At 46.6% G+C, this 22,960-nt stretch overlaps 1 protein-coding gene across 1 annotated transcript in view; it reads right to left on the bottom strand.

Moving 5' to 3' along the window:
• Positions 1 to 14,672: 14,672 nt before the first annotated feature.
• LOC147693211 (NACHT, LRR and PYD domains-containing protein 3-like) overlaps positions 14,673 to 22,960 on the bottom strand; it is a 187,135-nt gene continuing 178,847 nt past the window's right edge. Inside the window, exons 6-7 of the mRNA XM_086933609.1 lie at positions 16,790 to 16,960; positions 14,673 to 14,772 (exon numbers count right to left, since the gene is read on the bottom strand). Of these exons, the coding sequence (XP_086789735.1) occupies positions 14,673 to 14,772; positions 16,790 to 16,960 (271 nt within the window). The remainder of the gene's footprint in view (positions 14,773 to 16,789; positions 16,961 to 22,960) is intronic.

Raw genomic sequence — 22,960 nt, 5'->3', positions numbered from 1 at the left:
ATTAATTTGGCGCCCGAATAGGAACATATCCCCTTCCCCACGCGCCGGAGATGTAGGTCCAGCCTTTGCCCCCTGCTACAGCCGTGACGGACTCCAAAGTGTACACGCCATCGGGATTTCCCGCTTACTCCCTCAGGCCCACGGAGGAGGACGGACTGCGACCAGGCATGCATACGAGGCGGTGAGGATCGCGGATCATCCCATCCAGAGCCTAGTCTGTGAGAGAGCAAGGTCCGAGGTCTCCAGAGGTCCACCTGTGTCCGAAGCGCAAGCGTAGTTCCAAGTTTCCGAGGCCTTCAAGTTCTGCTTCTCGGTGAGTACCACTACGGGGAATGCATAAAGTTCAAGACGGGTTCATTTTATATGGACACGGTAAAGACGGGTTCATTTTATATGGACACGGTAAAGACGGGTTCACGTTACACGTGAGCACGGTAAAGACGTGTCTCGTTTACGAGACCGGTATGGCTGTGCTGTATTACAGTGCATAAAGTTGATTGTTTTCAAGTACATGTGTATCTCTCTGTATCAGTTTAGTTTGTATCTGTTTTAGTGTTTGAGTGTTCTGATGTGAATGATTGTTTCAGTCAGTCTATTCTTGTGTATTTTGTGATTTCATTGAGTTTCAACATGCTACTGTTTTCGAAATTGCGGCAGATAGGGACCAGGAAAGGTATATTAGAAGAGTCAGTTAACATCCCGCCTAGAGACACACCTGGTCATTTCATGTATAATAAGTACGGGCTAGACGCCATTTTGTTTTTAGACTTATGGATACATTACACAAAGGATTTAGAGGAGAAGTATAGATGGCCTGTCTCAGGGACATGGGATTCAGAATGCATTATGAGAGTAGAGGAAGCGCTATGGAAAAGGAAGTCAAGACCCTCTCAGAAAGATGCCATTGAGTTATGGCGCAAAGAGTCACATAGGAGAACAGAGAAAGAATTCAATAAAGCAGAGAGATCTAAACAAGCAGCGGAAAAAGCCAAAGAAATAGAACTGCGAGAGGAGGGGGAACGGGTCAAAACAGAACAGACTGATAGAGAAAGAAATGCCGTTGTTACTGGTATTTATCCCGTCCTCTCAGAAGAACTAGCTAGAGTGAACACCTCAGAAAGACCCAGTAGGTCGCGAACGCCACTACCTGTACCACATAGAGTACGTAGAATAAAGCCGACAACATCCGAGGAGTTCATTTCCTCGTATCTAGACGAGCCCCTACCGGACTATGTTAACGCAGGTTTTCCTCCGCCACCAACAGCGGATCAGCTCCAGCAACAACTCGTTAAAGACGACGTAGGTCCCGGGGCAGTAGGAGGTGCGCCTTCTGTAGATGTAACAATTCCCCATTGTATATACGATCCAGAACCAGGAAAGGGTTCAATGCTCGTGATATCACTAAGACTAAGACGAGCCGTCGCATATTTGGAGAACTTACCAGACATGAAAGAACACCTAGATAAAATGTACCGTTTCATCCGAACGGGAAATGGCCCCGATTGCATAGCACAAGCCGTGTTACACAGAAAGATAGGGGTTGAGAACTATATCCTACGTTTTATTATTAACTGCATGATCAGGGAACAAGATGAAGGAGACGCAGACGTAAAGCCTGGTCTGATCGAATGGAGTGACCACATAGATGCCGGTCGACATGATAAACAGGGACAGACAGATAACATGATGAAGAAACTTCGAAAGGAAATATTAGAAAAACATAGAGTAGGGTCTGACGATAAGAATGAGTCATCATCGGAAGAGGCAGACGAGCCTAGGGACAAAATGAATTATGTAGGCAATGCACGACAGTTTGACAGACCCAAGTGCCTCGACCACCGTAAACACAGATATTCGCTTGAAAATCTATTCCAAGCTACTGAAAAGGCACTGTACTGACGGATAAAAAGCGAACGACCTCACACACCACACGAAATGGAGTTGGCTCGGTCAGCCACCCAGTGGGTTTCCAATTCCAATATATATAGCAATGATATAGTGGCTCAGACATTTTTGAGCCTTCCACCGAACGAACAGCGTTTGGCTGGTATTTACATGGTCCAACACTTGATAGCATTGTACGAGACTCAATATTCCGATCCTGGTCAATTGTATAAATTATTAGACGACATTTTACTGGAAAGATGGACAGGTCTAGGTACTGAATTAATTAATGTTATCTTGGATCAACGACATAAGTACATAAGTAGTTTGACCACATGCATGCTTCCCGCCTCACACAACGACAGAAATACCCTACACGTAGACAGACAGAACCCCATACGAGAAGTACATCCCGTCAAAAATGCAGACAATGTGTTAGAACGGGTGTATGTTTACACCCCCTTGACGAAATTAGAAATATTAGAAATGAAAAAGATGCTGCCTTGCCATGATAAAGACCCGGGGGGTTTCACCGAGAACTAAAAGACATCCTCCGCATAGGAGATTATACGTACGCTGACATTCTGAAGTTATTGAAAGTACTGTTACCTGCAGGGATTTATGAGAAGCTTAAGAAAAAGACTGGGAGGTTGGCGAGAAAAAGGTAAATTGGGTTGCATTGGAAACTGAAGAGAAAAGCAGGCTCCCGGGGGTTGGTCTTGGGGACAAAGCTAGAGAACTACCTGAATTCCTGATACAGGTTCTGCCGAGACTATTGATTACTAAAAAGGAAGATTGGGACGCTATTTCAGCCTGTTAACAAAAGCAAGACGAGGACACAAGTGATTTCTATTCCAGATTTGAAAAATGCTTTACTTTTAATAGTGGCCTTAAGCCTGGTAGCGAATCATATCCACATCTGTTCGTGAGCAAATTAGTAGAGAATTCCTTGCCCCAGATCAAGAATAGGGTACTGAAGGTTGAGAGTACCTGGCAAGCAAATAGCCCTTCACAAATGTTACAGATGCTACAGTATCATCAGAACAGGATTAGAGAAGAGCAGGATCAGGAAAAGAGACGCATGAAAGAGACAAAAATGAAGGTACTGGTTGCCCAGACGGTACCGGCGAATACGAACAGAAATAGCACGACACCTGTTAAAGGGAACTGTAATTATTGCAAACAACCAGGTCACTATGTAAAGGAATGTGCTGTCCTGAAACACAATATTGCTACAGGCAAGACGAAAGAACGACATTACACTCCTAGACAGAATAGCGCCCATCCGAGCACTCAGCAGAGCACACAACAGACAGTAGCGACTTTTCCACCCCCACCACCGCCTGTTCATGCCACACAACAAATGTATCAGTACACGCAGTCAGACTATCCAGAATATCAACAGTTCTCATGAAACAGCCTCGAGAGGGAAGTTGGCTTGCCCCTTATTGAGGTTCCTGTAGATCAAGAGGGTCCGTATGTACATAGTCGTGTATTAGGTCAGGACCGCAAGTTTCTGATTGACACAGGGGCGAGCAGAGCTACCATCAGCCATGACGAGGTTCCAGGGGCACCTCTCTCGGGCTCACAGAATGTTTCCCTGGGATTTTCAGGAAAGCCTATTGTTAATGAAATATCGAAACCAGTCTCCCTAGGTGTTGGTCCACTGTCACGTACCACAGACTTGTTACTTACTAAGTCATGCCCAGAAAACTTACTCGGTATAAAGACATTAAAGGAACTAGGAGCAGTTATCTGTTGTTCTCCTGAAGGAGTGTGACTGTTCTTACGTGATTTCAAGGGACATTATGTGCTGAAGGATTTTGATCACAGACTCCAGAATGTGCCACAGCACCTATGGGCACAAGGACCGACTGATGTAGGTTACATGGACATAACACCACACCGTGTCACTCTCAAAGCAGGAGTAGTACTACCACGTATGAGACAGTACAAGTTGCCACCTGATGCCGAAACAGCCTTATTGAAAATAGTTGACAAACTTATTGCACAAGGGGTAGTGATAGAGACTGACTCGAATGTATGTAACTCACCTGTTATTCCTATCCTCAAACGATCTGACCCTAGTGTACTACCAGTGTATAGACTAATTGTTGACCTTCGAGAATTGAACAAATGTGTGATACCGCAATACCCAGTGGTTCCAGACATTTCTTCATTGCTGACTGCTATTGATTCAGAGGCTACGTTCTTTACGGTCATTGACCTGAAGAATGCCTTTTTCAGCATTCCCATTCATCCTGACAGCCAATACCTTTTCGGATTTAGTTTAAAAGGTCGAAGCTTTAAATTTACGAGAGCTCCACAAGGCTTTACAGAAAGTCCTAGCATTTACAGTCAAGCATTGAAGAGACAGCTGGACAGTATTTATATGCCTACCAACACAGCACTGATACAGTACGTAGACGACATCCTGATTACAGCACGGTCAGAAACAGACTGCGAAGATGCATCACTGACAGTCTTACATTTCCTGGCTGACAAGGGACACAAAGTGTCCCCTTCAAAGTTGCAGTTCTGTGAACAGCAAGTGGTGTACCTTGGACACTTGCTGTCCAAGGAGGGGAGACAGCTAACACGAGAACGTATTCAGTTAATCTCTAACCTTTCACAGCCCAAAACACAGAAGGAAGTACGTGCATTCATTGGCCTCACTTCATACTGTAGGCAATGGATTCCCCAGTATGCATATCTAGCCAAACCGCTCATACAGTTAACTACACAGGAGGCAGCCACTTCGACTGTCCTCCCTTGGACACAAGAACATACCTTGGCATTTACGGAATTAAAAAGAGCCTTATGTCAAGCGCCAGTTTTAGCGACTCCATGTTACAGCAAACCTTTTATGCTTTTCGTGACTGAACGGGATGGAACAGCATTATCTGTCCTCACACAAGATCAAGCAGGAAAACACAAGCCCTGTGCTTATTTTTCTAGTACACTAGACCCAGTGGCCCAGGCTCTGCCTGCGTGCCTGAAATCGGTTGCAGCAACAGCCCTAGCCATACGACAAAGTGATTCGATAGTATTGGGACACCCTCTGACAGTACAGGTACCACACGCAGTAGAAGTTCTCTTGAACAGAACACAGACGCAACACTTGACTGTAGCGAGACTGACAGGATATGAACTGACTTTATTTCAACCACACATAGAGATCAGACGATGCAACATTCTGAACCCTGCCACACTTTTGCCCTCGAGTATAGACACTGCACCACCACATGACTGTGTAGAAATAATGAATATAGTGACGAAACCAAGACACGACCTGACAGATATTGCACTTCCAGACCCTGACCTGACACTCTATGTAGATGGATCATGCATGAGAACGAATGCAGGAGTATTAGTGGCCGCATATGCTGTGACCACCGCTACTGAAGTCATAGAGTCACATCGAATAGACACGTTATCAGCACAAGCAGAAGAGCTCATCGCTCTGACACAAGCCTGCATAAGAGCCAAGCACTTGAAAGTGAACATATATATAGACTCACAATATGCATTCGGCGTAGTTCATGATTTCGGGGTACTGTGGAGAGAGAGAGGTTTCTTGACCTCTCATGGTGCCAAGATTCAGCATGGTCCGCTTATTCAAGCCCCGTTGGATGCAATACATTTACCTACAGCCATAGCTATCATGAAATGCAAAGCACACACTAAAGTTACAGACATCATTTCCCAGGGTAACGACCTGGCAGACCGAACTGCTAAGCTTACAGCTCAGACACCAACAGACACGACAAAGACAGAGGTACCATTACTGACAAAAGGCATGACAGTCAGGGATCCTTCTCAAGATGTACTCGACATACAGACACATGCCACTGCAGATGAAATAAAGAAATGGACTGAACAAGGAGGGGTCCAGACTGACCAAGGTTGGATGACTAAGGGAAAAGCCACATGGTTTCTTCCAGATTCCATGGTACAAGTGATCATAAACACAACACATAGTCCAGCACACTTGGGGGAGAAGGCAATGATAGACAGCTTACAGAATATCTGGTTTAACAAGCACCTACGTGCAGCTGCGAAACAGAAAGTGAGAACATGTACGATCTGTTGCCAGTTCAATCCAGGTAAAGGCATTCCGGTGGAACAAGGCGGATTTCATCCTCCTGACCACCCTTTTGAGGTCCTCCAGATGGATTACATCCAAATGGACAGATGTAGAGGTTACAAGTATGTTCTGGTAGTTGTGTGTGCACTATCTAGATGGACAGAAGCATATCCAGTCCCAGATTATACTGCTGTGACTACAGCCAGGCAATTAGTGCGCGAGTTCTTCCCCAGGTATGGATTACCTCGTGTCGTATATTCGGACAATGGTCAGCCCTTTTCTTCTGAATTAATTAAACAAGTGTCTCTTCTGTTAGGATATACTTGGAAGTTCCATTGTGTAAGACACCCTGAAGCAGCAGGTCTTGTAGAAAGGCATAATCAGACCATCAAAACGAAACTAGCAAAGATCTGTGCAGATAAAGGTGTGGATTGGATGGTAGCCTTGCCGGTTGCCCTCTTTTACATGCGTATAGTGGCCCATTCCAGAACAGGCCTATCTCCATATGAAGTAGTCTTCGGTAGACCGCCAAATATGTGGGGTACGCCTATGCCTAAGAGAATAACTGATGTTGACAGTAACATGCTGACAGATTACCTGGCTTCCTTGATGTCTGCACTACTCTCTTGTCGTTCACAGGTTGCTGCCGCCTTCCCTGACAACCCCCAGGTCAAGGAACATGCCATAGCACCGGGAGACTATGTGCTAGTCCGGAACTTTGATCGATCGAGCCCACTTGAACCGCGTTGGAAGACACCGAAGCTAGTGTTATTAACCACGAGGACTGCAATCAAGGTAGAGGGACGCAAAGGATGGCTTCCCGCCCAACATTGTAAGCGGTACTTTGGACAATCTGGAACTTTGGTAAAGGATATTGACATTAAAGACATTAAAGACAATACAGACTTTGCGCCGCCTTTGCTAGAAAAGACTCCACAGCAAGAGTATAGGTCCAAATTACGATCTAGAAAGTCAGACGAGGTTTAATTGTCTAAGTCCACTCGGTGGTGAATCGGTTAGCCTAGATTTCTGACATGTATAAGATCGCATATGAGAATAGCAAAGATAGCAAGAAGAGCAAAATGAAAGAGAAATACTGCAAGATACTATGTAGTAGATGTATAGTTTCCTTGATTATTCTTTTTCTTCTGTGCATCGTTATAATCTGTGTCAGTTTAATACTACATGTTTTCTTTCCTCCTATTTCCTCACGTTTACATACTTCCATGAACAGCACCGTAGAGCATACATTTAGTGAACTGCCACCCCATGAACTGTCATATCGACTAGCACTGCGTAACAATACATTCATTCGGTTGTTACACCATTCTTACCAGACCAGCAATGCGACTGATTGCTGGGTATGTGGCCAGTTACCGCCTTATCAAAAGACGAAGGGAATCTTGCCCTTCTTTCCTCTACCGTTCTCCCACAATGGTTCGTGTGGAGCATGGTCTGCCTTAATGACCTCACTAGATAAAAAGACCATAGTTTACCAGGGTGACTGGATATATGGAAATTTGAATAAAGTAATGAATGAGGTATGTTTTCCAGACAAAGATGGATTTCCCCAAAGGAAAGGAACCGATCTAGAAAATGAAGAGTACGAGCAAGGAAATGCTTCTCTTAGTTTTGTTAGGCTTAATGTTCAGCCCATGCAACATGTAAATTCACAGTTTATATCAGTCCTACCAATAAAAGGTGATTTGTGCGTCAGAAAGAAAGGCTCAGTGCATATGGGACACAGCGAGTGTAAAGCAGTAGTAGAGTTTAACGATAAAGGACAGTCTTCTTTCAAAACATCCCGCCATACCTATTTCATTTGCTGTCAGACAGCCTATGTACATCTGCCCTTAGATTGGGGAGGGACATGTTATATAGCATTCCTGCTGCCACCTGTCTTTCTGGCCCCATCCCATTATCATCGAGATTCATGACTAGAGCAAGAGCATGTTAGACAAAGAAGAGGGACCGATGCCGCAGGTATCGATCAGACTGAGACAGCATGGGAGCAATATACAGATTTCAACAAAGGATTCTTTTTCTTCATAGGTCCCGTCCAAAACAGTAAACTCATACGCAAGTTAACAAGAACTCTGGAAACAGTCGTGAATAAGACTGCATCTGCCCTGGCGAACTTGACCGAGGAACAGTCTGCCATGAGACTTGTTGTTCTTCAGAACCGCCTTGTTCTTGACGTCATCCTGGCAGATAGGGACGGGGCTTGTAGAGTGATCGGCTCTAGTTGTTGCATTTTCATTCCTAATAACGCGCCATCTGTGTACTCAGCAATAACAAAGCTCCACAAGATTGCTCACGTTTTGCATCAAGAACCAAGGCACATGGACTTGGTCCGGTTGGCTCTGGGGTGTAATATCGGCTTGGGGATGGAAAGTGTTGTCGTTCCTTGGAATGATACTGCTTATGATATTCGGCTGCTGTCTCTGTCTGCAGTGTGGCCCGGCCATTTGCGGCCTGTGTGCGACTGCCTGTGTTCCACATCCGCACATGCAAAGGATTAAAGATGCACAAATGATGCTGTATGATCAACTATACGGTCTCATGAATATAGATGTGTCCTGAAGGGTAAAAGTAGGGGACAAGGAGGGAATGAGGAAAATGAAATTTTGCCTGACCGATATGTCCCCAACGTGTACCCTGCGTTTAGTATATATGCATGTCACCCATGCATTTTCCCGTAGTGGCTTGAATAACAAGGCCTCTGCAAATCATGTCCTGCATTAGCATGCCAGTCATTAAGTCTCCCATGTAAGAAACGTTAAGTCAGCTGTGGGGCCCATGTGTTTGCATTGTGCACGTTTAATATCGAGCTGAACCTGTTTTGTGGCTCAGTTTGAACCAGTCTTTGAATTAGGGTTTTTCATGGCTCAGACACTCTGAGAGTTACAGTCACGTATCCCTGACCTCGCATACTTCTGGCTCAGCCGAGCGAGGCCCAGCAAGGGGTGCCAAGACAGTATTTTGCACAACAGTTATCTGCTTGCTCTACAGATTCACATTCCAGTCTGGTGAAGAAGGTAAACAGAACCCGTCCGCGGAGATAGGGCCTAGCCTTTCTGTCTCCGTATAAGTGAAATATAGAACTTGCATCCATAGAAAGCTCACAAGCCCACGTAATAAACGAACACATATATGCCCTCCTTGGCTCTTGGTGATGAGCGACCTTTGCTTCAGACAATACATCCCCTGTCTCAAGATATCAGATAATACCAGACGTACCGGTCGCCTCGACACCGAAGGTCTCCCTACTAGATCGAAAGTCAGCTCCCCCCAGTTACACGTCAATTGCACGTCATGGTCAAGTTGCGCACACAAGTGGGGCAAAGTTCCAGCTGGCGATACAACTCCTCCTCTAAATGTCCACCCACCTATGACTCACCTATGACTCATCAAGTGTACACCCTCATGCACGCCCACTTGCTCTTATCTCATTTCTTTCTTGCTCTGCCTAGAGCGCTCCTCCCTATGTACAAGATTGAATGTATAAAAGCGTATTCAGCAACAAATGTTTAGAAGACCCTTCCAGAACCTTAGAGGTGATGGAACAGATTCTCCCTTAACTCGAGTGATTGGAAAAAAAGCCCTTTAATTCGGACACCACGGACTCTGCCTCTCATTTTTATTCCATGATGTTTTGTTTATATATAGAAATTATGTCGGGTTAATATTTTATTTACCACAGGAGGGAAAAGATGGGATCAAAAGAGGAGAGAAGAGGAAGGAGGGGAAGAGCCAGGGTCACTGGAGGGAAGAGGAGGATTGAAGGGAAAAGATGGAATCAAAGAGAAGGGAATAGGAAGGTGGGGAAGAGCCAGGGTCACTGGAGGTAAGAGGAGGATTGAAGGGAAAAGATGGCATCAAAAGAGGAGAGAAGAGGAAGGAGGGGAAGAGCCAGGGTCACTGGAGGGAAGAGGAGTATTGAAGGGTCAAGATGGGATCAAAAGAGGAGAGAAGAGGAAGGAGGGGAAGAGCCAGGGTCACTGGAGGGAAGAGGAGGATTGAAGGGGCACAAATATGGGATCAAAAGAGGAGAGAAGAGGAAGGAGGGGAAGAGCCAGGGTCACTGGAGGGAAGAGGAGGATTGAAGGGAAAAGATGGGATCACAGAGAAGAGGAAGGAAGGGAAGAGCCAGGGTCACTGGAGGGAACAGGAGGATTGAAGGGAAAAGATGGGATCAAAAGAGGAGAGAAGAGGAAGGAGGGGAAGAGCCAGGGTCACTGGAGGGAAGAGGAGGATTGAAGGGAAAAGACGGGATCAAAAGAGGAGAGAAGAGGAAGGAGGGAAGAGCCAGGGACACTGGAGGGAAGAGGAGGATTGAAGGGAAAAGATGGGATCAAAAGAGGAGAGAAGAGGAAGGAGGGGAAGAGCCAGGGTCACTGGATGGAAGAGGAGGATTGAAGGGAAAGATGGGATCAAAAGAGTAGAGAAGAGGACGGAGGGGAAGAGCCAGGGTCACTGGAGGGAAGAGGAGGATTGAAAGGGCACAAAGATGGTGAATGTTGGGCTGGGAGAGCCTGCGGAAAGGGGTTCAGCAGCGAGGCAAAAGCAGGGAGATGATTGGGAATGAAGGAGGTGATTGAGGGGATTGAGGAGGATGAGGAAGATGATGATGGACAAAAGGGACATAAAATAGATGAGGTCCTCTGAGGGATATTAATGGAAGAGCTTTGAGAGTTTGGAGAAAGGAAGCACGGAGAGGTCAAGCTGGGAAAACAATAGGAGAATGGGAGGAAGGGGGCTCAAGAAAAACAACAGGCACAGGAGGAGGTCAGAGGGAGGATCGGCAGCGAGGGACAATGGACGGCAGCTGGTAGACATAAACTGGTGTCTGTGAGAAGTTGGCCCGATATGCAACGTTCGCTATTCTAGCGACCGCTATGTATCGTTCCAACGACCCTTATGGTGTTTGGTTGTAAGTCAACCTATAGACCAGCTATCCTAGTAGCGTGGATACGAGCAGTCTAAGGCTAAAGACTCGAGAGGGCGCGTTAAGCCAGCTGTTTACCACACATGTACCCCTTGAACACCCAGTGAAAGGACACCACACAAGTGTTATGAAAATAAACAATATATTTATTAAGAATCACAACAGCCCTGTACTCTTTATGAGGACAGGGTACTAAGCACAAACCAAATCTCTTTAGCAAATACTTCAAGTGCACAATTTAAAAACAAGTGTCCGAGGACACGGAAAGGTTAAGGCAAGTCGGAAGCGAGGGACTCGGGACCCTAGAGTAAGGAGGCTATGCAGGCACCGAAATGCCGAGTTACCTAGCCACGAGGGCTGCGGCTGCACAAGTCTTACAGGCGTCGGGGTCTTCGCTGACGAGCCAGGAGCCGGAAGAAAAGGAGTTGCTGGCCGGCGACCAGTGATGAATAGTTCGTAGAGATCCAAGCCTGGATCGGAGATTGATGAAACCTGAAAGCAGAGGGGACCACGTTCGTACTACTAGCCAGTAGTCAGAGGGTACCAGGAAGGCACCAGTTGGCCGTCACCTCGACCAGGTGAGTGGGCGACGCTAGGCTCTGCAGTCTCACGGACCAGGAGGCGTTGTCGGCGACCACGGTGGAGGTGCGAGCTGTCCCACGAAGGATGGCGCTGTCGGCGTCTTGAGTGGACCAGGAGGGTCCGGGGTGCTTCTCGAAAAGATGGAAGCAAGGGCCAGTCTGGAGCAACCAGACCGGCAGTGATGATTCTCGGATGTCGTCACAGAAGGACACAAGCCAGCGGCTAGTGACCAGACAACGTGCTGAGCAGCGAGCAGAAGGGCCCCACGCAGATCGTGGAGATGCTGGGAGACTGCACTTCGGAGCTGGAGCGGCTCAGGGTCGGGGCTTCTCGGACCCCAGAGCACTCACCAGAGAGTTACCTCGATGGTCGTGCTGGTTTTTAAGAGCGTGCAGGTTCTGATGATGGCCGGTCCCTCGAGGTCTCGTCGCACCCACAGATCACAGCTGAGCTGATGACGTGGGTAGAGGTCAGAGGTGCCAGGGAAGCCGGTTCTCGTCGAGCTGGGCCGTCGGATTCCTTGAGGAAGGACTTACAGCAAACCGCAGAGTTCTTAGATGGTGCCCGCTGATGCAGGGTGACTACTCCTTAGCCACAAGGGAGAAATCTTGAGAAGAGTCTTGAAGTCCTTTCGTAGAAAGTATTCTTGATTCAAAGATGATCTAATTTGGAAGGGTCCCCGCTCCGGCCTTTATCCTAAAGAAAGGGGTGGGTACATGACTAGGTCCTGCCCTAAGGGTGGGACCAGAAAGGGGGGTAGTTACACCCCTCTCCCCTGCCGGACTTTCCCCAGGCCAGGGCTGTCGCCCCTGGAACTGGTTCTAACCGGCAGATGCGTAGTGAGCACCGGGGTGCCACTCCGCAGTCACCTTCTCGCAAAAGCCCTACCTACCCAGAATACACAAACCCTGTCTGGGACGGTGCGAACACCGCCCTCGACAGGAAACCCTTTGTCCAAGCGCTCCTCGCTGGAAGGACTCCCAGCAGCAGGAGGTCAGACTCGTGTCTGTGATGGCAGCATCCATTTTGTGGAGCTGAGGCTTTCGTTAACTTTAACCGGGGTTCACAGTTACGTACATGTCGTGTCCCTCTAGAAGGGCGGGATGCTAACCTCGTCGCCAGGGTTGGTGAGAGGGCAGCACCCCGATTCGTATGACACCTTACTCGACATGTCTGGATAACGCGGCACCGAAGTTACCGATGTGGTACGCGTTATCATGGAACAGCCATTGGGTCTTTTCTCCGCAAGCTGCAACCGGCTCGGCTCGGGCCAGAACACAGTTCACGCGAGCCCATGCACTCTGCCTTCAGGATTGTCAAGGCCTGCCATAGGAGTGACTGATAGGAACTCGGGTGTCCATTGGATGGTTAGATATAGAGCTACTATATCTAAAGCAAAGGGTGATTACACGACTTCGCCCCAGCCGTCATGCAGCCAGTTGTGTCAAATTTAGGAGGCCAGCCAGGGGTGGCATAATACATGCTGCAGCCCCTGGCGGCCCTGGGTACACCTATGCCCTGAGTTACAGGGTCTGATAAGGTGGCCCAGTACCAATTGGTAAATGCACCTAGGGTACATATCGTAATTTAGAAAGAGAACAGCCAGGCTGTGGGTCTGATTGGCAGGCCCACAGCCAGAGAAAGTCGTAAACCAGTGAAACAAAAGCAAAAAATCTGGGTGATCATAGGATTGCAGACCCTACTCTCCTACAGTGTCCATGAAGGAGGCTTTGCTGGAGTGTTTGTCCTTCCAGAGAGATACAGAGAGAGTTAAAGCCAGCAGGAGAGGTGCCGCAGTAGTGGACAACGGTTGTGTGGTAAGGGAACGAGGTACGGGCATGCTCTGATGACTACTATTTTTGGGGACACACCCATTTAGATTTCCTAAGCCTCCAGAGGAAGTATATGTAACACCCAACTTTGGAAAAGAAGGAAGGAGTAGTTTCTGTCCAGTAACTCCAGTTCTGTAGTAGGGGTATCTCTGTTATAGTCATAATCTAGTGAATAGTCCGGCCCATGTGTGTGGACCCCGGAGCAATCAAAAATAATCTCTTAAGGTGTCGAAAAATGCCACAGTCTCAATGACTCCCTAAGGAGGGGGAGGGACCTCCTGCATAGGTCTCTGCACAAGTGGAGGAAGGTTACCAAATCTCTCTCTTCTTGCTTCATCCAAGTCGGCTCTGTACAAGGCAGGATAGCGTTATACTGTGAGCACTGCACGGAGCCCGAGCTTCAAGGGAGCTGAGACAGTCAGGTCTCTGCTTCGTTAATGAGACATTGCCCAGAGTCTTAAATAAAATACGGCAATCACACACACATTTATTAGCGTTACTATTCATCTCAATGGACAGACTCCTCCCTATGGACAGACTCCTCTCTTTGGACAGACTCCTCTCAATGGACAGACACCTCTCTATGGACAGACTCCTCTCTATGGACAGACTCCACTCTACGGACAGACTCCTCTCTAAAGACAGACTCCTCTCTATGGACAGACTTTTCTCTCTGGACAGACTCCTCTCTATGGACAGACTCCTCTCTATGGACAGACGCCTCTCTATGGACAGACTCCTCTCTATGGACAGACTCCTCTCTATGGACAGACTTTTTTCTATGGACAGACCCCTCTCTATGGACAGACTCCTCTCTATGAACAGACGCCTCTCTATGGACAGACTCCTCTCTATGGACAGACCCCGCTCTATGGACAGACTCCTCTCTGAACAGACGCCTCTCTACGGCAGACTCCTCTCTACGGACAGACTCCTCTCTATGAACAGACGCCTCTCTATGGACAGACTCCTCTCTATGGACAGACTCCTCTCTATGGACAGACTCCTCTCTATGGACAGACTCCTCTCTATGGACAGACCCTTCTCTATGGACAGACTGCAGTGCTCTCTACGGACTGAGTCCACAGTTTTGAACACGAGCTACTCACAATCTTTGTAATTTAATATATTTAAGTGTCATTTAAAAACAATTATTTTGAGGGGTGAGTAGAACATAGGAATGACATTGATCAGTATGTTATGAATTCCTTTATTGTTGCTAAATGTCCTCTGGGTCTGAAGTGATCTGTCTGTAAACACATGAGAAACCCTCTCCCAGGACAGACTCAGGAATCTCACCTTGGTGTTCAGTTGTAGAGACCTCAGTCACTGAAGCTTCTCAACGTGAGTAGAGTTTGAGTTCCCCCAGTGACAGCTTCTCCTGAAGAGCTTCTCCCAGGTCTGCAGAGCCCTCATGTGAGAGCTTCTCACCACCCAGGCTATGAAACAAAAGCAGGCGCATCAGTCAGACCCGGGGTTACTCACCCAGGGGGATTTCAAAAGTGCATTTTTCAAAGTTTTTGCAAATTACCAGGAAGTTCAACTTCATGGTAATTTGCGCGCCCTATTAGAGAAATCGCTAATTATTTTAATTGAATGCATTGCATTTAAGGAATCTCAATTTGCAATTTCTTAAATGCAATTGCAATTTAAGTAATCACAATTTAGAGATGACTTAAATTGCAATTTTTGCATTTGGGATGATGCCTCCCAAATGCAAAAATACAGATCGCAAAGGGGCAGATTCTGAGAATCTGCCCTTTGGCATCAGTTTTCTTTTGATGCATGTGCCTGTTAATTTCTGCTTTTAATTAGAAAGTAAAAAGTAAAAACTTTGTGGAAAGTCACTTAGAGAACCTTGGTCCATATATTTACTTTTAGTTCAATCTAAAGAAAGTAAAACATATGGAATCTCACCACAATGTATTTTAACAGAGAAATTCCAGATGTGCAGATATGTTTTTTAATCGCTTTACACCTTTACAAAGAAATGTTTGCTTCAATTAATCTCCTATGTAGTATCCTAAAGATAATGAACCCATTGTTAGCCTCACCTTACTAATGGTGCATTTACATTATCGCTCAGGATCACACAATCTGCTCACGCTGGGAAGCTGGGAGTGCACGTCATATGGTTGTATTCTGTCTCACAAACCTACACACTGACTGTCAGGGGGCCCGCTGCACCAGCTGGCAAATGAATGGCCCAACCGCTGTGCTTGCAGCCTACATGCCACCCACACACACACACACACACAGCCTCACAGACACACACACAGGCACACACACACAGGTACACAGAGCCACACAGACACACACACACACACACACACAGGTACACACAAACTCACACAGGTACACACACACAGGTACACAGAGCCACACAGACACACACATACACAGGTACACACAAACACACACAGGTACACACACACAGATACACAGAGCCACACGGACATACACACACACACACACACACACACACAGCCTCACAGACACACAAACAGGTACACAGAGCCACACAGGCACACACACACACACACACAAATACACACACACAGATGCACACACAAATACACACACACAGATACACACACAAATACACGCACACAGATACACACACAAATACACACACACAAATACACACACAAATACACACACACAAATGCACACACAAATACACACACAGATGCACACACAAATACACACACACAGATACACACACAAATACACACACACACAGATGCACACACAAATACACACACACAGATGCACACACAAATACACACACAGATACACACACAAATACACACACAGATGCACACACAAATACACACACACAGATACACACACACAGATGCACGCACAAATACACACAGATGCACACACACACACACACACACAGATACACACACAAATACACACACACAGATGCACACACAAATACACACACAGATGCACACACAAATACACAGGCACACAGACACGCACACACACTAGGGGGAATCTCACACTTCCAGCAGTGATGTCATATGACAGTGACGAGCAGCTGTCATTGGGCTGTCAAGAGGCTGAGACATCACTTTAAGAAAAGATTATGGTTGTTCCTTTGCCTACACCCCTTCAAGTTACGCCCCTGACTATATACTAGTTATGGGCAGTTCTGCACCGTTGTTGACATTTTACTCCAAATACCTGAAAAACAGATTTAAAGAATGCCCTTCTGCACCATTTAGGGTGGGGGGGTGGGGGGTGGGGGAGGCTTGTTCCAAACTCAGTTCTTGGACTCGGGTACCCCCACTTCACAAACCCTACTTATTGCACACATTCTAGTTTATTGTATTGTCATGGAATGGATGTGCTTTTTTCATAACATTGTAAAATATATGTGTGAGCCCCACCTACGATGTATATATTAGAAATCAATGACGTGATAAGACCTGCTCAGCTCTGTACCTCAGTGTCTGTAGTTTGCAGTTTGGGTGTTTTAGGCCTTCACACAACTTCTTCACTGCAGTTTCTCCCAGCTCATTGTATCTCAGGTCGAGCTCTGTGAGAGATGTGTTTGTTTCCAGGACAGAGGCGAGGTCTCCGCAGCATGAACTCGTGAGGGAGCAGCGAACCAACCTGCAGGAGAGAAGAGACATGGAGAGGAGTAAAGCAGAGCACAGACAGGGGCGTCACAACTTCAGTTCTATCTTCATTTCCTTCCCACCCTTGAGTTACTCCCCTCTAGGGACACACCCAGGGGCGTTTTTCTTCATTAGGGCGGCAGGGCTCCGCCCCCCCTTCAATGTCTGCGTCATCTTGTATTTTTTTAAAACAAATGTTTAATCCATTAACCCTCATGAGTGTGACCCTCGCTCAGCGGGAGGCAAACCCAGGCACTTCCAGTGTAGGCGCATGTGCTAAAGCGCATGTGCCGGCAGTCGCAGGATTTGTGGGGTTTACCTGATTTCAGTGAAGCTCCATTTGTGTGTTGAAAACTCTGCTCCCCCTGTGATGCGCTGCGCGCGGCGTCACGCGAGCACAAAGGCCATTATTAGACCAGTGTTTGCAGTTGTGGGTTTCATTATTGGGGAAGAGTCTTAAGTACTCTTCACAGTAGTGAATCCATGTCAGTGGGTCATGATCAGCAGTGACGTAAGTCCTGCCGTCTGTCTGCACTGCTGGTTTTGTTGTCAGTGCGAGTTTACTGCTGTGCAGGGAGATGAACCAATCCTGGTCCAGGTGGAGGATCCAGTGGGCAGATGAACCAATCCTGGTCCAGGTGGAGGATCCAGTGGGCAGATGAACCAATCCTGGTCCAGGTGGTGGATCCAGTGGGCAGATGAACCAATCCTGGTCCAGGTGGAGAATCCAGTGGGCAGATGAACCAATCCTGGTCCAGGTGGAGGAGCCAGTGGGCAGATGAACCAATCCTGGTCCAGGTGGAGGAGCCAGTGGGCAGATGAACCAATCCTGGTCCAGGTGGAGGATCCAGTGGGCAGATGAACCAATCCTGGTCCAGGTGGAGGATCCAGTGGGCAGATGAACCAATCCTGGTCCAGGTGGTGGATCCAGTGGGCAGATGAACCAATCCTGGTCCAGGTGGAGGATCCAGTGGGAAGATGAACCAATCCTGGTCCAGGTGGAGGAGCCAGTGGGCAGATAAACCAATCCTGGTCCAGGTGGAGGAGCCAGTGGGCAGATGAACCAATCCTGGTCCAGGTGGAGGATCCAGTGTACCCCAAGCCTGCTCTATCAGCGTCTCTGCTGCACTGCAGAGTGCTGTCTGCCCGGGAAGTACCCGCTGAGTCCCTGTCTGTCCCTCCTGCTGTTTCTATAGTGCATTTTAATGCACTATAGAAAAAGCCGCCTTTACTTCTAGTTTATGACTGTGAGGCTGCTCTGAAGTAGCACAGGAAGGCTCCCTGTAGCATACAGCAAGCTAAACCCCTGCCCTGCCTTAAATCATGTGTATGGTCCAGCAGGGTTGGAGTTGGGTCCCGCCACTGCTGCTGCCAAAGGTTAATTGGGGAAAGAGCGCGGGAGCTATTTGGGCTCCGACCTTTCAGTGTTCGCAATATGGAATGTGTTTGTGTTATTTCACATGTTAATATTTGGAGGTCCTCATTTCCCATTTGAACACCAAATCCCAATTGGGAGCCAGTGTCACTTCAGGCCACAGCTGCCGTCAACCAGGTTTGAGTCCCAGCGACTGCTCAACCTCCTGTGATTCTGGACACATCACTTAATCTCCTGCATCCAACCCAAAAGAAACAAATCCAACCTTGTGTAATGTTACTGCCAGGGTGCCCGTGTAAAGCACTTTGAGTGTCTGATAAATATATATTCATAAAAACTGCCTGCACTGGTGCAGTCTTGTAATAAACATGCCCTGGCACTGTGCCCTGCACCGCAGATAACTCCCAGGCTCTTAAAACTCAGGCTTGAGCAGCTCGCCTTGTTTTGTTGCACAGTTCTATACTTGTAACTGCAGTTCTGCAATAAAAAGTCCAAATATACAAATATATGTTCCAGCAGGCAACATATAGACTGCAGCAACATCTACCTGCAGGAAGTGACGATTGAGGATTCTGCTGCTATCAATACAATGGCAAGAAGCCCATTGGTGCAGCAGGTACAGTGGCACCAGGGCTCAGAGATCCGAAGGTCCACTATACCATGACTATTGCTGTATTTTTCAACTTCAAATGAACGTCAATGTGATTATTAGCCAATTCCAATTTCAAAGCTTTATTCGACATCAGTCATAAAAGCATTTCCACCCTAACACTATACAATAAATACTAAGTCTAAAATACACAGAATTTAAGATAATTATTAAACAAAAAATCTGTCGAATACAATAAGCTGTTAAGACATTATTAAGAACAACCTTGACACTTACTCACAAGTCAAAGCATTAAAAACATGGTAACCGAGATACCTCACGACATTTTTCCTAGTAGAGTACGTGTTCGAATCACCCAGGCCCAGGCATTGGAGAACAGTCAGTTTCCAGAATTCTAAGTGCTGCTGCTTGGCTACGCGTCCCAAGGTTGAGGCAAACAGGTCTTATCCATTTGTGCCTTGGGTTGGCATATAAAGGGCAGCAAAACAGTACATGGGAGACATGCTCAACTTTGTCTTTACAGTGGTAACAATGCTTGTCCCAGGATGTAGACCATTTCTTTTTAAACACATTTACTGGGAGTGATCCGACTCTAAATTGAAAATACAACTTCCTGTCATGCGGCTTCTCAATCAAGTCCCAGTACGCTTCACACGAGGGAGACATTTTTAGGTCCAGGAAGCGTCTCGTCAGCGAAGAGTTAGACCCATTGGCAAAAGTTCTAAGGTTCACCATCTCCCAGTACATTTGTTTCAGCCTGATCTTTGAGGGGAAGCAGAACACATCAGTATTACCCCATAGGTGGTCTAGTTTTAACAGTGACAGTACCCCCGTAATTCTTTCAACCAGACAATTTTATGAAAGCGGTCAAGTAGAATAATATCTGTCAATGCTGAAGCATAGTGGGCTAACTCTGGGGTCACCATTAGACGTCTCCAATATAGCAGTGGGCGCAACCTCGCTAAGTCCGCAATGTTTTTCCTACCAAGGTCTAATTTCAGAGGAACAGTAGGCGTGCTTTGCGGCACCCCTACCAGCCCCCGAAAAAACCTGTTTTCTGCTGTAGTCAGATTTGCTAGGTTAAAAAATCCCCATAGCTCTGAATCATACAAGCTAGCACTAATAACGTTCATGTGATAGATCTCTAGAACACAATTTACTGGTTTAGTAAAAGAAGCTCTATGCTTTAGTGATAATGCTCCTGCTAGTTGGCTAAACTTTAATACAGCAGTATCTATGTGTGTGTTCCATTTCAAGTTCCCCTGTAGTGTTATTCCAAGGTAAGTGAAAGCATCTACCTGCTCAAGGGGAGTGCCTTTGAAGGTGATAACGCCTTTAAACAATGAGCGGCGGTTCATACACATAAACTTTGTCTTGCTGGTGTTCAGTTCTAAACCTCGGGAATCACAGAACTCACCAAATGCGTTGACCGCCTTTTGGAGACCGCTTGGTGTACGTGATAATATAAGCGTGTCGTCCGCAAACATTAGGACGGGGACATGTGAACCAGCTATTTTGGGGGCATCAGAAGGGGATCTCTTCAGGAATTCTACTATACCATTTATATATATCGAGAACAGTGTTGGCGCTAAAACGCAACCTTGCCTCACCCCACGCTCTACGGGGAAAGGCTCGGTTATTCTCCCTGTGACCCCCATCTAATTTTGGCATAATTATTTTCATGCAGTCGTACAAGGAGAGTAAGAAGTTCTTGGCTTATCCCTGCATCAACTAGGACCTTCCAAAGCTTGTCCCTGGGGACCAAGTCAAAAGCTGACTTTAGGTCCACAAAGACAGCATATAGAGGGCCGTTGTTTAAGGTGACGTTCCTCCAGTACAGGGAAGTGAAGTAGAACACCTGGTCGATGGAACTTGTCAAGGGACGGAACCCCGCTTGGAATGGTGACAAAATGTTATTTTCCTCTATCCATACTTGAAGCTTATTCTGCACCATACGACCCATCAGTTTCTGAGCTGAATCTATGAGACTGATGGGTCTGTAGTTGCTGGGGAGGGATTTGTCACCTTTTTTAAACACTGGGACAATTTCCGCTCCTTTCCAGTACAAAGGTACTTCACCACCCATCGCCACTGCATTGGCAAGCCAAGCAAAATATATACACCATGTTTTCAGATCACTTAGGTAGACGTCTGCTGGTATACCGTCCATGCCTGGCGCTCTTCCCCCCATTACACAGTCAAGGGCAAGACTTACATTTTTTTCATTAAACACATTATGCTTGTAATAAACAGTTGGTGGCGGAGTAACACAGGCTTGCGACTGATTGCGACCATATTGAGGTTTGAAGAATTCTATCCAGTTGTCAATGGCAACATGGTTTTGTGGGGGGGCAGCCAACCCTCCCCTATCCCACTTTACCGTGGACCAGAATAACTTCGAATCTTTGGCCGCGCATGCAGTTTTGAGCTCACCCCATAGTTCCTCATCCCACAGCCTCTTCGCCTGCTTTTGTGTTCGTCTATAGGTATCCCTGGCTTCCCTGACTGCATCGGCGTTCCCCAATTGAAGCTCTCTACTAAGATTCTGGCGTGCCAGTCTACAACTTTTACCATACCACCCCTGCCTACTTTGGTGTTTTTTGCCCTTATTGTGGCCTACTGGTTTTAGGAAGAATGTTTGCAGTCTGCAAAAGAGTTTTTTGTGAGCCTCCAGCAGAATGTCTCGAAAGTTAGGGTTACTTGTGAGTAGTTTTATATTATTTACTTCCTCTCCTACTACTCTCTTAAGTTCATCTAACTTCCCCTCATCCTCTACCAGCTTCCCCCATTTTAGATGCCGCTGATTGTTTGTACATACTAGGTCCAAGGTCACCCTCTCTTCCTCTGAGCTTACCCCCCTTTCCTCTAGATAGGACTTGAAGGCCATACACAGCGGGTTATGATCGCTTTCCATTCTTTTTACTACGGTCATATCAATCAGTTTTATCCAGACCCTGGTGTCTAACAGAAAATAGTCTATTCTACTGGATGCCCGACCGTTGTCAAATGTGTTGTTCCCAACACGGTCTGAGGTTGTGCGACCATTTGCGGCTCTTAGGCCTCTAGCTAGACAGAGGCTCTTCACTTGAATGGCCACCGAACTCCATCTTTTAACTGCAGCTATCTCAAGCTGGGGGATTCCCCATTTGCTATCCTCTTCCTCTGCTAAGAATTTGTCCTCTTGACCCAGGGGTTCAAAAGTAGTATTTAAGTCCCCCCCAACAATAATAAATTGTTCTAAGGGCAATGATTCTAGCTCCTGTTTGAGGACCGTTATTACGTCTGAGGTCTTTCCCCCTCTGACCGCCCTAGCATATATATTAAAAAGGGCTAGCTCTTCACCGTTATCCCATCTAATATTAACTGATAGTATATCCCCGGTAGGAAGGGATCTTTGCTGGATTGTGCAATTCAACGACTGGCGAACCCAAATCAGCATACCTCCTGATGGGCGGCCTTTGCCATTTATCACTGCAGAAATAAAAAAGTTGAGGTACCCCACCCGATATACAGGGCTTGGTGACCATGTTTCTTGGAATAGTATAATATCATGTAAGTCGATGAAAGTACACCATTCAGGGGATGTTACTTTATTCGCTATCCCAGCAAGATTCCAAGAGATAAAGGTCAATGTTGATTTAGCTCTGGTGGGCCCTGACTGGCCAAGTCTTGAAAGGTTGCTTGTATTTATGTTCTGCTGTGTAGTTTCTGTTACTAAAAATTTTGAAGGGATGCCAATGGCATCATCTAGGTGAAACTCGGGTAATGGCTCACTGCCATTACACCGAACTAGACTGCTATACCCTTCCAAGATATCGGGCCCCCCCTCCCTTTTATTACTGTTGGGAGCTACCATGCGGTTGGCTACCTGGGTCGGGGCTAATGAACCCTCCTTATTAACACTGTGTTATATTTTGTATTTTAAATTCTTACATTTCCCTTTTAAATTACCTTATTCAAGTCAAGTCAAGTCAAAAAGGCTTTATTTCGACATAAAAAATATCTTAAAA

The sequence above is a fragment of the Lissotriton vulgaris genome, chromosome 8, assembly GCF_964263255.1.
Source record: "Lissotriton vulgaris chromosome 8, aLisVul1.2, whole genome shotgun sequence".
NCBI lineage: Eukaryota > Metazoa > Chordata > Amphibia > Caudata > Salamandridae > Lissotriton > Lissotriton vulgaris.
Note: the sequence above shows the minus strand (reverse complement) of the source record. Positions and strands in the feature narration are given on the sequence as shown.